The sequence below is a fragment of the Diabrotica undecimpunctata genome, chromosome 3, assembly GCF_040954645.1.
Source record: "Diabrotica undecimpunctata isolate CICGRU chromosome 3, icDiaUnde3, whole genome shotgun sequence".
Taxonomy (NCBI): domain Eukaryota; kingdom Metazoa; phylum Arthropoda; class Insecta; order Coleoptera; family Chrysomelidae; genus Diabrotica; species Diabrotica undecimpunctata.
Genome location: NC_092805.1, coordinates 9,882,570 through 9,896,135, shown reverse-complemented (window position 1 = coordinate 9,896,135; position 13,566 = coordinate 9,882,570). Strand labels below are relative to the sequence as shown.

At 34.4% G+C, this 13,566-nt stretch overlaps 1 protein-coding gene across 3 annotated transcripts in view; it reads right to left on the bottom strand.

Moving 5' to 3' along the window:
- aPKC (protein kinase C iota type) overlaps nt 1-13,566 on the bottom strand; it is a 236,392-nt gene that overhangs the window by 55,532 nt on the left and 167,294 nt on the right. For all 3 annotated transcript variants that reach the window (XM_072525238.1, XM_072525240.1, XM_072525239.1), the window contains 4 exons: nt 11,813-11,898; nt 9,984-10,236; nt 5,653-6,043; nt 878-1,128 (listed from right to left, as the gene is read on the bottom strand). In XM_072525238.1, coding sequence (XP_072381339.1) covers nt 878-1,128; nt 5,653-6,043; nt 9,984-10,236; nt 11,813-11,898 — 981 coding nt within the window. The remainder of the gene's footprint in view (nt 1-877; nt 1,129-5,652; nt 6,044-9,983; nt 10,237-11,812; nt 11,899-13,566) is intronic.

The window sequence follows — 13,566 nt, the reverse complement described above, 5'->3', positions numbered from 1 at the left end:
CCACCTAATATATTTATTATTTGTTTATGTAGTGTATTGTCCAAATTTATTTAATCATTAACTGTTGATATCCTTCCTTGGACTTGGTCTCAGAACTTAAATTTCTTTCCTTATCTCTTTTCGTTTCTAGGGTTTCTTAATTTTCCCCTTGAACTCCAAAAAGTTAAATGGCGCCCTTTTTTCTATCTTATCTTTGCTAATTTTACCCATCTATCTTTTTGTTTATTTCTGCATCTTTGCTAATACATCTTATCCTGTCCTATCTTTACTTATTTCGTCCGTTGGACCCACTCCCGGTTCCAAAAGCTAGTTTGGAACCCACGACTCGCTTTCCACCAACCATCTGGCTGGCTTTCGAGGTTACAACATCATTTCCTTCAGCAAAGACAGTGTCACTTTGTTGTTGTTTATTGTTCTGATACGAAGTTGGACGAAAGATTCACAATTTTTTAGGAAGTTGACACATATAATCAACAGATCGTTGTGCTACTGAAAAATGATTGTTAATACAAAACAAGATGTTTTACCGCAATTATTTTTGCAACTAACATTTTGGGCGATTTTTAACTAATTAGCGGTTCAAACGACCTGTGCTTAGCTTTAATATAGTTCGTAAACAACTCAACACGCACCGCCACTCATCCTTAACACGGCGAATAATGATGAACTTTATCGACTTTTCTATTTATTGACGTATGATAAATATTACATCCACTGCTTCGATTATCTATATATTTTTGTTATTCTTCAGATATTGGCGCCTTATTTCTAATTCTATTTGCTAAGATCTTGGTTAAAAAGTTTAAGAACTGAAGTCAATTAACACTTACGTTTTTTTACAAACAAATAAATAAAAAAAAAATAAAGAAAAACTTACCTAAAGCCCACCAATCAACGGAAAATCCATAGTCTTCACCCCTTAAAATTTCTGGGGCTATATAATTAGGCGTACCGCAGAACGTGGATGTAGTATCGCCTGGCCTAATACCTTCTTTACACATACCATAATCAGTCAACTTGATATGACCCTCGTGATCCAATAGAACGTTATCAAGTTTCAGATCCCTATAGATGATTCCCTTGCAGTGGAGAAAGTTTAAGGCGAGAGAGATTTCCGCAGCATAGAATCTAGAAACATTACAAAATTGTTACTTGAGATATAAAACGAGGTAATTTGGCTGCTGGTTAACCAATGAGTTTCCGGTTAAATTATTTACATACTGTTGATCAACTTTTGTGACAAAGTCCGGTATATTTGTTATTATGGGAGATACCAAAAACGTTATGTACAAATATAGGAGATAGCTGTAAGCTCAGGATTGTAAAATTAGTTATGAGTCTTTCGTAACACAACCGCCCCAAAAATAAATTGTATTTTAATGAAACACAATGGCATTTTATATTAAATTTAAAATCCACTTCCTCGTTACAAGAATACAACGTTGTTTTGGAGGAAAGGCGAAGAAATAAAACCAACAAGACAAAATACAAAGAAGTGAACCGTGAAATTAAGAGAAAAATTAGAGAAGCCAAAGAGAACTGGGTTCTGGACAACTGCAAGGAAATAGAAGAATATGATAGAAAGTACGATAGCTTTAACGTGCATAAAAAGATCAAGGAAATAACAGGTAAAAAATGAAACAAGCATCAATAGTAAAGGACAAAAAAGGTAAAATAATTACAGATTTAAATGAAAAACTGGCAAGATGGACAGAATACATTGAAGAACTTTTTGCAGACGAAAGACCAGAAATAGCAGTGGCAGAACCTACAGACGACACAACAGGACCTGAAATCCTAAAAAGCGAGGTAGAATATGCTATAAGGAACACAAAAGGGAGTAAAGCTGCAGGACCAGATGAAATTCCTGTAGAATTGTTGAAACTAATAGACGACGACGCACTTGAAATAATGGTGAACCTCTTTAACACAATTTATAGAACAGGCATCATACCAAAGAAATGGCTCTCCTCTAGTTTTGTCACAATCCCGAAGACGAATAACGCCAGAGAGTGTTTAGACCACAGAACTATAGCATTGATGAGTCCCACACTAAAAGTATTTTTAAAAATAATTCCCAAAAGAATATTTAATAAATTAGAAGAGGACATAAGCGCCACACAGTTTGGATTCAGAGGTGGACTGGGAACACGGGAAGCTTTGTTTGGTCTGAGTGTGTTAATGCAAAGATGTTTGGATGTAAACCAAGACCTCTACGTAGGTTTAATAAATTTTGAGAAGGCCTTCTATAAAGTCAGACACCAAAAGCTATATGAAATCCTAAGAAGCAAAAACATCGACAGTCGCGACATTAACATCATATCCAGGTTGTACTGAAGACAAACAGCAAAAATCAAAGTTGATAATGAGTTAACCGAAGAAATTGAGATTCGTCGAGGTGTGCGTCAGGGTTGTGTGCTTTCTCCACTATTATTCAATATATACAGCGAAACAATATGTCAGGAAGCGCTCCTAGAGCAAAACATTGGTATGAACATTAACGGAGAGTTAATTAACAATATACGATACGCTGATGACACGCTAATAGTAACAGATAACCTAGCAAATTTACAGTTTTTGATGGAAAACATAAACACCCATACTAAAAAATATGGTCTAAAACTGAACATCAAAAAGACTAAATTCATGATTGTAACAAAGAAGCTATACACCAATGTGAATTTAACCATAAATAATCAGCCAGTTGAAAGAGTTCTTCTTCTTAAAGTGCCCTCTCCTCAATGGAGGTTGGCTACTACAATTTTAAAATCTTCTCTATCTTCAGCTGTTCTTATTAGCTGTTCAAAATTTAGCCCTGTCCATTGTCGGATGTTTCTGAGCCACGATAGTCTTTTCCTTCCTAGGCCTGTTGAAAGAGTTACGTCCTACAAATATTTAGGGGTTTGCTTCACTGATACTAATGACCAGACAAGAGAAATCAAGAGGCGAATAGAGATAGCGAGACAATCGTTTGTCAAAATGAAAAAGTTCCTATGCAGCCGGGACATAAATATAAACTTAAGAACGAGAATGTTAAGGTGCTATGTTTTCTCCGTTCTGCTGTACGGCATGGAAGCCTGGACACTGAAAAAGATAAACATCAAAAACATTGAGGCATTCGAGATGTGGTGTTAAAGGAGAATGTGGAAAATACCATGGACAGAAAGAGTAACAAATCAAGACGTTCTGCTGAAGATGGGGAAGGAATGCGAAGTCTAAAAACCATACAGACGAAAAAACTGGAATATCTGGGCCACATAATGAGAGGAGAAAAGTACTCTCTGCTTAGACTCATAATCCAAGGAAAAATCTCGGGAAAGAGAAATGTGGGACGTAGGAGGATTTCCTGGTTGCGAAATTTAAGGGAGTGGTATGGGTGCAGTTCAATACAGTTGTTCAGAGCTGCAGCCAACAAAGTGAAGATTGCTGTGATGGTAGCCAACCTCCGATAGGAGACGGTACTGCAAGAAGAAGAACGTTGTTTTGTGTTAAACAGGGTATTATTTAAAAATCATAACCAAATGTCACTGAAAATAACAAGTTCAGAGTCATATATAATTAAAAAGGGGTACAAATATGACCTGCTTTAGCAATACTTTTAAAATGATAGTCAAAATTTATAAAAATCACCCTCCATTTTTTATCACAATCATAAACTTACGTCAATGTATGTCAATGTAGTTTGTCCTAAGTATTTTCTATACCTACAGTCAAAAGTTTTGAGGTCATGAATTAAGTTTTGATGAGATGATTTTTAATTTATTTTATTTGATTTGATTTTATTAAAGTGGATACTTCTTAGCGCTCGGCACCTCTGTATATTTTTGAACGGAATCAAAATAATATTAACAGTGAACGAGCCACGTGTAGCAACCTTGGGATATACAGTTGATCGAGGCGCTGAAAGAAGCGAAAATGTGATTATTCTAGCACATAATAACTTGTATATATAAACTGCGCTATTAGTTTGCTTAGTTGATAAGATATTATCGTGCTGTAAACTTATAAATAAATATATTTACATAAATTAGAACCGCTCGTTTTATTGGTAAAACGCTACAGTTGTCGTCAGGTGTGGGGTTATTTATTTATGTAAAAATAAATTCAGCACTGACTTTTGAAAAAAAAACTTTTGAACTTTTGAAAATTATTGTTCGTCGGGAACATCCGCGTAGTTCGGTAGTGATCTTTGTAACAAAGGACATTTAAAAAAGTACGTGTGTGCCTGACCAAAGATACGGCTTGCAGAACTATCAGTAAAACAGTTAAGTGGACTAGAAGAAAGAGATGAAGATCCTTTAGGGCTTCGGGTCCAAGATCCTTCAAGAACGACTGAAGGATGTTCTCAACAAGAATGGAGATGACCCAGATACATTCCATTTTCAATCAGCAGAAGAAGCAGTTTTAACGAAGATCGAAGAAACTTATGTTTCTCTAATGATTGGGAAAACTTCTAGAGAGATGATGATAAATTCGAGACAAAACGACGAGAAATTCGAAAATGTTTTTAGAAGATTCGACGAGACTTCTCAAATAATTAAAGAAGTATGTAGTCAGAACAATAAGAAATTTAAAGAAGTTTCTAGAACATTAGATAAGGTAGAAGAGAAGATCGAACAGTTGAAGAGCATGATAACCAATACGAAAGTGCTTCTTGGCCCATATACCTAAGACAATTTGAAGCTATTGTGACAGCCAATCATTGGACAGAACAAGAAAAGACTGTTTCCTTGACTGCTGGTTTACGAAGCGATGCTGCGGATATCCTAAGATGAAAAATGTTACCAGACCTTTTTCTCTCGACTAGACAAACGTAACAGAGATGCCCATCTACAAGTCTACAAAGCACAACTAAGAAGTCGAACTCAACGAGCAAGTGAAAATTTGCAATAATTTGAAGAAACAGTTGCTCGTATAGTACGGTTGGCTTATCCAGGGGCACTAGACAACTTTTTGGAAGAAATTGCTGTAGATATCTTCGTCAATTGATTGAGAGACAGTGAACTACAGAAAGTTTGACGACTAGCAAGACCGAAAGTTTTAGATGAAGCGCTCGCCATTGCCTTGGAACACGAAACAGCTACTCAAGCTTCACGGAGCTATCGAGCACGAACCTCTGAAGAGAGCGACGAACAAAACGATAAAAGTCTAGAGAAAATCATACGGAAAGTAGTTCGTAACACGATGGCGAAGAGATCCGAACCCAGATGTTGAAATGGTGGCGACATAGGTCACATTCGCCGTAAATTGGAAGAAAATATTACAATAAACAGTCAGAAAGCTAGAACAGATCTAACACTAGATTGGCAAAAGTCATTCAAAGGCCGATGCTCAGTCAAGACGGCCATGCAGTGCAAATTGTAATTTAAGTAACTTATAAATAACTATATTTACACTGCAAACTTATAAATAAATATATTTCCATAAATTAGAACCGCTGGCGCTCGTTTTATTGGTAAACGCTACAATATTTTTGATGCAGTACAGTGTTATAGAAGGTAACTGTACATTTATAACTAATTTTAAAATGTGAAGCTTATAGCTCCTATAATAACAGATATAACGGATTTTTCACAACAGTTAATCACCCTGTATACTAAAGTTTACTAAAATCACGTGCAGGAACATATAAAATAAATGATACTAACTAACCTCGCATGTTCTTCGGGCAACCTCCTCTGCCTTTGCATATGAAACATCAAATCACCACCCCTAACGAACTCAATAACGAAGAACAATCTCGAAGGCGTTTGAAAGCACGAATGCAATCCGACTAAAAACGGATGATTGGAAGCCGTTTCGAAAACGTGTTTCTCAGTTTGCACCCAATCGATATCCTCGTCGTCGGTAACCAGAGCTTTCTTAATCACCTTCATGGCATATATACGTTTTGTCTTTTTCAATTCTACCATCAGGACTTTAGCGTACGAACCGCGACCAATTACGCGGATTAATTCGAAATCATTCAGGGAATATTGGCGTTGAGAGCCGGGTTCTAAATCGTCGACCGGCTTATTGGGATCTTCTACGGGAACAGATTCGCCTAAAAAATACATGCAATTAAAATACATCAATTAAAAACCGATTTTTTGTTATTTTATTTAATACATTTTAATTTAAGATCTGCTCCAGCATAGTTATAAGTAAATATTTGACAGTAGAGTACATAAGAGAGAAGTTGTTAAGCGATAGATCTTTTTTATTACAATATTTTATAGTTTTTAATTTAAAATATCTGTTAGAGTAATCTTCTTGAATTTTCTGTCGAATGTGGTAAGAATACTTAACTATATTTCTTAGTTTCTTATAGTTCTACAGGTTCTTCAAATAGAAGTTCGGGTTCCGAATTTTGACAGTCAGTGGCGGCCATATTGTTAAAGCTACATATAGACTACATACTGTTTATTGATTTATCCAAGGCTAGTTTCAATGCAGTTTTATTACAAAATGGTAACACTCATGCATCTATACCTGTTGGCCATTCTGGACATATGAAAGAAAACTATGAAAACCTATTTAAAAGTAACATGCATTCTTCTTGGTGAGCCAGGTAGTTTTACCAAATTTCCATGTTTCTTGTGGAAATGAGACAGTAGAGTTAGGAATCGAAATTGGCACAGAAAGAACTGAGTGAGTCTTTAAAACCCGGCTAAAAACATTCTCCTACCACCTCTATATACAGGGTGAGTCATGAGGAACTTTACATACTTCTACCATATGTAGAGTCCCTCAGGGAGCATATCATGTGGCCACTAAAAAATGTCAACTCCTCTTCTTTATTAATTAACAGGGTGATTTGTGTAATTGACCATTTATTTCATTTTACTGTAGTGTTTATACGGCTCATTTGATTTTTTTAATTTTTGCATGATACAGTACACTACTATCAAGCATTCGACTGGTATTAGCTAAACTAAAACATTCCAGGACTGGCTTTGGAAAAATTAATTTAGGGATTCGTATTAAATATTACACCCTGTATATATTTTTTTTAAAATGCAATAAGTGATTTTCAAACTACATAAATAGCCAATGAAAACGACATATGCGACAATGTTGTCGCACTTTTATTAAATTTTTAGTGAACGATCAAATCTTACCAAAAATAGAACAACCATAATGAAGTATCAAATTATAAGGTAACTAATTTAAACAAATGTTATAACTTTCAAACATTTTAATTGAAATGATAAACTGAATCACTGCACAACAAAAAACAGTAACTACTAACAATAACGAAGAACAATTTAAAAAAAAACTAAAAATATGTACATAGTTATGATAAACCCATAAATTAGAACTGGAAAAGATACAATAATGGTAACAAAATAAAAATAATTCAAAATAGATTTTCGAAATGGAACCCTGCAGCCTGTACACATTTTTGTTGCCGAATTGTTAATTGACGTATTGAATTACGGATACTCTGGGGATCGTTTCTAATAGTATTACAACAATGTATAATTCTATCAATTAAATGTTGTCGATTATTAATATTCACTGCGTAAACTAGTTGCTTCAATCGTCCCCAAATATGGTAATCAACGGGATTGAAATCAGCGGATCTTGAAGGCCACGAAATAGGACCTGCACGTCCTATCCACCTGTTGCCATAAACATTATTGAGATGTTGTCTCACTGCCAGTAAAAAGTGTGGGGGTGCCCCATCATGCTGAAAATACATCCCTCGGATAGCAACGTTCGCGTTGGCAAGCAAATTCGGCAAAATATTTTGTAAAAAGTTCAAATAGACCTGCCCTGTTAAAGGACCATCAAAAAAGTGAGGACCTACTAATTGGTTATTTATGACACCAATCCACACGTTAACCGAAAACCTTAACTGAGAACGACGTTCTCGAATAGCATGGGGATTTTCTTCTGCCCACACATGTGAATTTCGTGAATTATTTATCCCGTCTCTGGTAAATTGGGCTTCATCTGTAAATAGTGTCCTGTATAGCGTTGGTCGATTATTGTTAATCCATCTACAAAATTCCAACCTATCGATCTCATCTTCAGCGTGTAGTCGCTGAACCATTTGAATGTGATATGGGTATAGATTATTTTTTTGTAAGACTCTACTTACTTTTGATTGAGTAACATTGAGTTCTCGACTTACTTGTCTAGTGCTTATTGTAGGGTTCATAGTAACGGCGTCCATAATGTCATCTTCCTGCGCTTCATCTACATGTCGCTCGGTTGTTCCACTAGGAAAAGTGCCATTTTCTCGCAAATAATTAAAAACTGATCCAAATGTTGGATGACTGGGAGTTCGACGATTAGGAAATCTCCTGCGATATTCTCTACTAGCAGCCCTACCATTCCCATTACAGAATCCATAAACAAATATTATGTCTGCACTGCATATTCTGTGGTCGAAAACTGATGTGGCATTTTGAACGAAAGTAACAAAAGCTCTACCAAAACTAACACAATGTACTTAACGTAGATATGACAGAAGAAATATGTATTCTTGTACACATAAATAACAATTGATAATGACAATAATGACAATGGGTATAAAATATCAAGAAACGTCAAACGGTCAACGCCAACCTTCATTTTAAACTTTTTTAGATTTATTTTTATTTAGTACAGTTGATGCAATGTATTATTATTTGACATAAAATTTTAATCATTTACAATCAACAAAAACTAACACATACAAGAGGTTTGACTTTTTAATCAATTTAATTTATTATTTATCGAAAATAATGCCCCAATACGATCTATGAGTAAAAATTTAAAATTGAAAAACAAATGATTCTATCGTAGAGATAATACAAAGTGACAGTAAAGATGTTAATTTTCTACGTATTAGATTATGTTGTAGGAACTCATTTTAATTAAAATGTTTGAAATTTATAACATTTGTTTAAATTAATACCTTATAATTTGATACTTCATTATGGTTGTTCTATTTTTGGTAAGATTTGATCGTTCACTAAAAATTTAATAAAAGTGCGACAACATTGTCGCATATGTCGTTTTCATTGGCTATTTATGTAGTTTGAAAATCACTTATTGCATTTTAAAAAAAAATTATACAGGGTGTAATATTTAATACGAATCCCTAAATTAATTTTTCCAAAGCCAGTCCTGGATTTTTTTAGTTTAGCTAATACCAGTCGAATGCTTGATAGTAGTGTACTGTATCATGCAAAAATTAAAAAAATCAAATGAGCCGTATAAATACACAAATCACCCTGTTAATTAATAAAGAAGAGGAGTTGACATTTTTTAGTGGCCACATGATATGCTCCCTGAGGGACTCTACATATGGTAGAAGTATGTAAAGTTCCTCATGACTCACCCTGTATAAAGTTAGGTCTCATGAAACAGTTTCTAAAGGCATCGCCTAAAGATGGACCTTGTTTTAAATATATCTGCCAAAAGTTCCCAAATCTTTCAGAAGCTAAACTTAGAAGGCGTCTTTGTAGGACCCGACAATCATGTTCGATGTTAACATTGAAACCACAACGATCATAAATGAGAAAGAAGCATGGATATCATTCAAGCAAGTTGTTTGGAAAGAAGTTTAAAAAAGTAGGATGTTTGATGAACCTGAAAGTTCACATTTTGAACAGTCATCTTGATTAATTTCCGGAAAATTTTGAGACGTTAGTGAGAAACAGGGTGAGCGTTTTCACCTGGATATTAAATTGATGTAAAAACGCTACCAAGGTCGACAGAAAATTTTGAGTTTTGACAATATCAATAGGGCAACGTTTTTGTTTATGTCCAGTTTTCTCACTATTACCTTACTATTCATGTTCGTGGTGTGAGAAAATGTTTATAAGTCAACAACAAGAATAGTATTCTAAGCTCCAATTAATATTCAAATATGTAATTAATTTGATACATCCTAATTCTCACATCGAGCAGTTTTACGTTTTGATTTAATTAGTTTAAATTGAATGGTGCTATGCAAATGCTGGAGCGACTATATATGTATACGAGATATGTAAAGGGAATACACTTACCAGTGACATCTGGCGGAGGTTCTGGAAAATCTTTTTCCCGTATCTCCCACTTCGACTCGGTTATCGGCGTATTATTTGCCTGCGCTTCCCCATTATGATCTTCTCGAATTACGGGTTCTTGATGCTCACTCGTGCAAGGTTTATTTACAGCCTTGTGGCATTTCTTATGCACGAGAAGTTTACATTGGATACACTTGAAACCTTGTCTGCCTAATCCCCAGATTCTATCGTTGCAATACGCACAAAATGCTCTCTGAAAAATTAAAACACAAATGTTAAAATTTTTACGAATTTAGTGAAATTATTTTTTATGGAACTGGGTCAAGGTATTTTTAATATCATGATAGATATACAAATGCACAATGTTGACAGTAAAGTTTAAACGCTTACGGTATAAACGATATTAAATATCCGCTAATTGTATAAGGGTATAAATTTGTTGTTAAACTAGTGAAAAAAGTATAAATAAACTCAAATTTAATAATTTGAATGTCTATTATTGGTAAAAGTGATAATAAAATTAAAAAGAAGTATAGAAATCTAAAAAATTTATAGTAGGTATACCGGAAACTTTGATCTGTAGGGTAAATTAAAATAATAAAAATACGAAATTGCCTTTATAACAAATGTAAAAACAAAATAATATTTATCAATGATTTTTACTGTTATGGATCGTATAGGCGAAAAAAAATGTCGGAATTACTGGCAAACAGTGTATTTATTTATTAACTTAGAAAATGTTGTCTTCCAAACCCGTTCAAGGATGAAATTGACGATCGTCTATGGTCAGCCATATACATAATAATACAAATACCTAGACTGACTGCTACGGCATTCAATATGACTGTCATATTGAATTTACAATAGAAACAGAACAAAATCAATCCATTAATTTTTTAGATTTAAAAATCATCAGACTTAAAAATAAACATGAGTTCTCCGTATTTCATAAACCTGCCCATACTGACACGACTATACACAATTCATCATCCCATCCTACACAACATAAACTGGCAGCCTATCAGAGCATGATACATTGATTAATAGAAATTCTGATGTCAAAATATAACTTTGAGAAAGAATTAAATATTTTTAAGCAAATAGCAGTAAACAATGGGTACAACGAACAAATAATTAATAAAATTTTAAATCAAAAACTGCACAAGAAATCCCTGAAATTAGTATCTCCACCACCAGGGAAAAAACCAAGTAGCTTCTGCTCGCTTACATATACAGGCAAAATAACAACAAAAATAGCCAAACACATAAAAAAGAAAGGAATAACACCCGCTTTTAGAACAAACAATAACCTAGACAAATATATTAAAAACAACAAGAGCCAAAATAGAAAGCACGTACACAGTGGTGTATACAAACTTACATTGGTCAAACTGGTAGAATCTTCAACAAACGTATAGCAGAACATAACAGGGCTTTCAATAATAGAAGAACAGATTCTACATACGCACTTCACCTGCATAATTATTCTTTTAATGACGAATTTCAAATTCTTCACATCCAAAATAAAGGCCTTAAGCTAACTTTATTAGAATCTATGAAAATTAACAAATTAAAAAACACAAACATAATTCTGAATCACCAACTTGAGACAAACAGTTCTTCCCTCCTCAACATATTTCGTTAAAGACTTTAAATTGTAAACACATCCAAAAATAGATCACTTGAGAAAGGCACTCTGCCGAAACAGCTGTAGTGATAAAATATTATAATAAATTTTGTGGTTAAATAATAAGTTTTGTAAACAAAGTTTTCAGTATTTTATTGTTATATTATCTTATATCATTACTAGAAATATTTTTGTAACTCACCCTATTGAATCTTTTAGCTTGGAATATGTGTCCATTAACCCTATAAAGTTTCCTCCACCGACGGGCTCCCCTTCTATAAATACTCCCTAAAAAAATATATTTACATGTAGTTTACCAGATACATCAAACTCATCAATTATAATTAACAGACTCATCGCTCAATAAGTCCCTATCTAATAAAACAAAGCGTTTTGTATAAAATTTGACTTTATTCGTTAACAAATAGTATGATATATTTTTAAAATGATTCGCCTTATACGCACTTTAGCAAACGACTCAAATCATTTTTCTTGAAGCATCCTTTGAAAGTTTGAATACAAACAATAGTCAGTTGAGACCTTCTTCTTCATGTACCATGTCCTTTCAGAACATTGGTTACCATCATAGCTATCTTAATTTATTTCGCTGCCACCTTAAATAGCATGCTTGTATCAACACCATGCCAATGGTGCAAGTTCTTCAACCATGAGGTTCTTCTTCGTCCTGGACTGCGTTTGCCTGCTATTTTTCTTTGCATGATATTTTGTAGCAACCTTCTTCTTCTATAGCACCACTTTTCGAAAGCCAGAAGGCGATTTAGATCGATTTTATTCACAGTCCAGGACTCGACACCATAAAGTAAGACCGAGAACACGTGGCAGCGAAGTAGGCGGATCCTCAATGCCAATTTTAAGTCTCTGTTACATAACACCTTAAACATCCTTCTAAAAGCCGCTCTAGCCTGCTCCATCCTAGATTTAATTTCGCCGTGACTTTCTGCGTTACAATTTAGTTGCCAAGATAAACGATTTTATCAACACGCTCAAGTTTGGTATTATTTACATATACAGACGGTTTTATATGCTGTTGTTTACTTATTACGAGTATTTTGGTTTTTCGTATATTCAGATCCAGACCTGCCTCCCTACAACTCTCAACGACACTATCTAGTAGTATTTGCAGATCTTCTTGACTAGAAGCTAGGAGTACTGTATCGTCCGCATATCGGAAATTATTGATGACTTCACCGTTCACAAGTATTCCTTCTTGTTTTTCAGAAAGTGCTTTTATGAAAATTCTTTCGGAGTAAACGTTGAAAAGCAGGGGTGACAAGAGGCATCCCTGGCGTACTCCTCTTTTAATATTAAGAGCCTGTGATTCCGCGCCATCTACTAAAACTGATGCTGTTTGATTCCAATATAAATTTGCAATTATTCGAATATCTCTGCCGCCCAAGACAGTTGAGACCAGATCTGAAAAATAAGTCGGGTGTAGGGACAATTTGGAGAGCACTTTAATTTCCTTCTTGGAACTATCACTAACTCGATTATTTTTGAAAGTTCTTCTTTTCTTATCTAGTAATCGTTGAACAACATACCTTTAGTATACCAAAATACCAAGGTTTTGGAAGACCTTCAACTAGTGATATCCACTCAGTTAATTATCCATTTTACTTCGGAATAAAGAAATGGATCCAAGTTTTATTTAGTGTCAAATATTAAGACAAAATCTACTATTTACTGCAATGAAACAGTCAACTTTAACCAACTTTAAACAGTTTTCTCATTAAGAAAATGCAAAATCATGAAATCTTGCCTTCTGATATCCCCAATTCCGCTATCTGTCGCAACTTCAATCTACGATCGCCCAAAACCATTTCTTGAACTATTTTTCCAGGAAAACTGCCGGATTTCCCATCACAAAATCACCATAGACATCAATTTAGATCACAAGAGCATGTTTCATCGTTTGTGTCCGTATGACCTGGTTTAAAG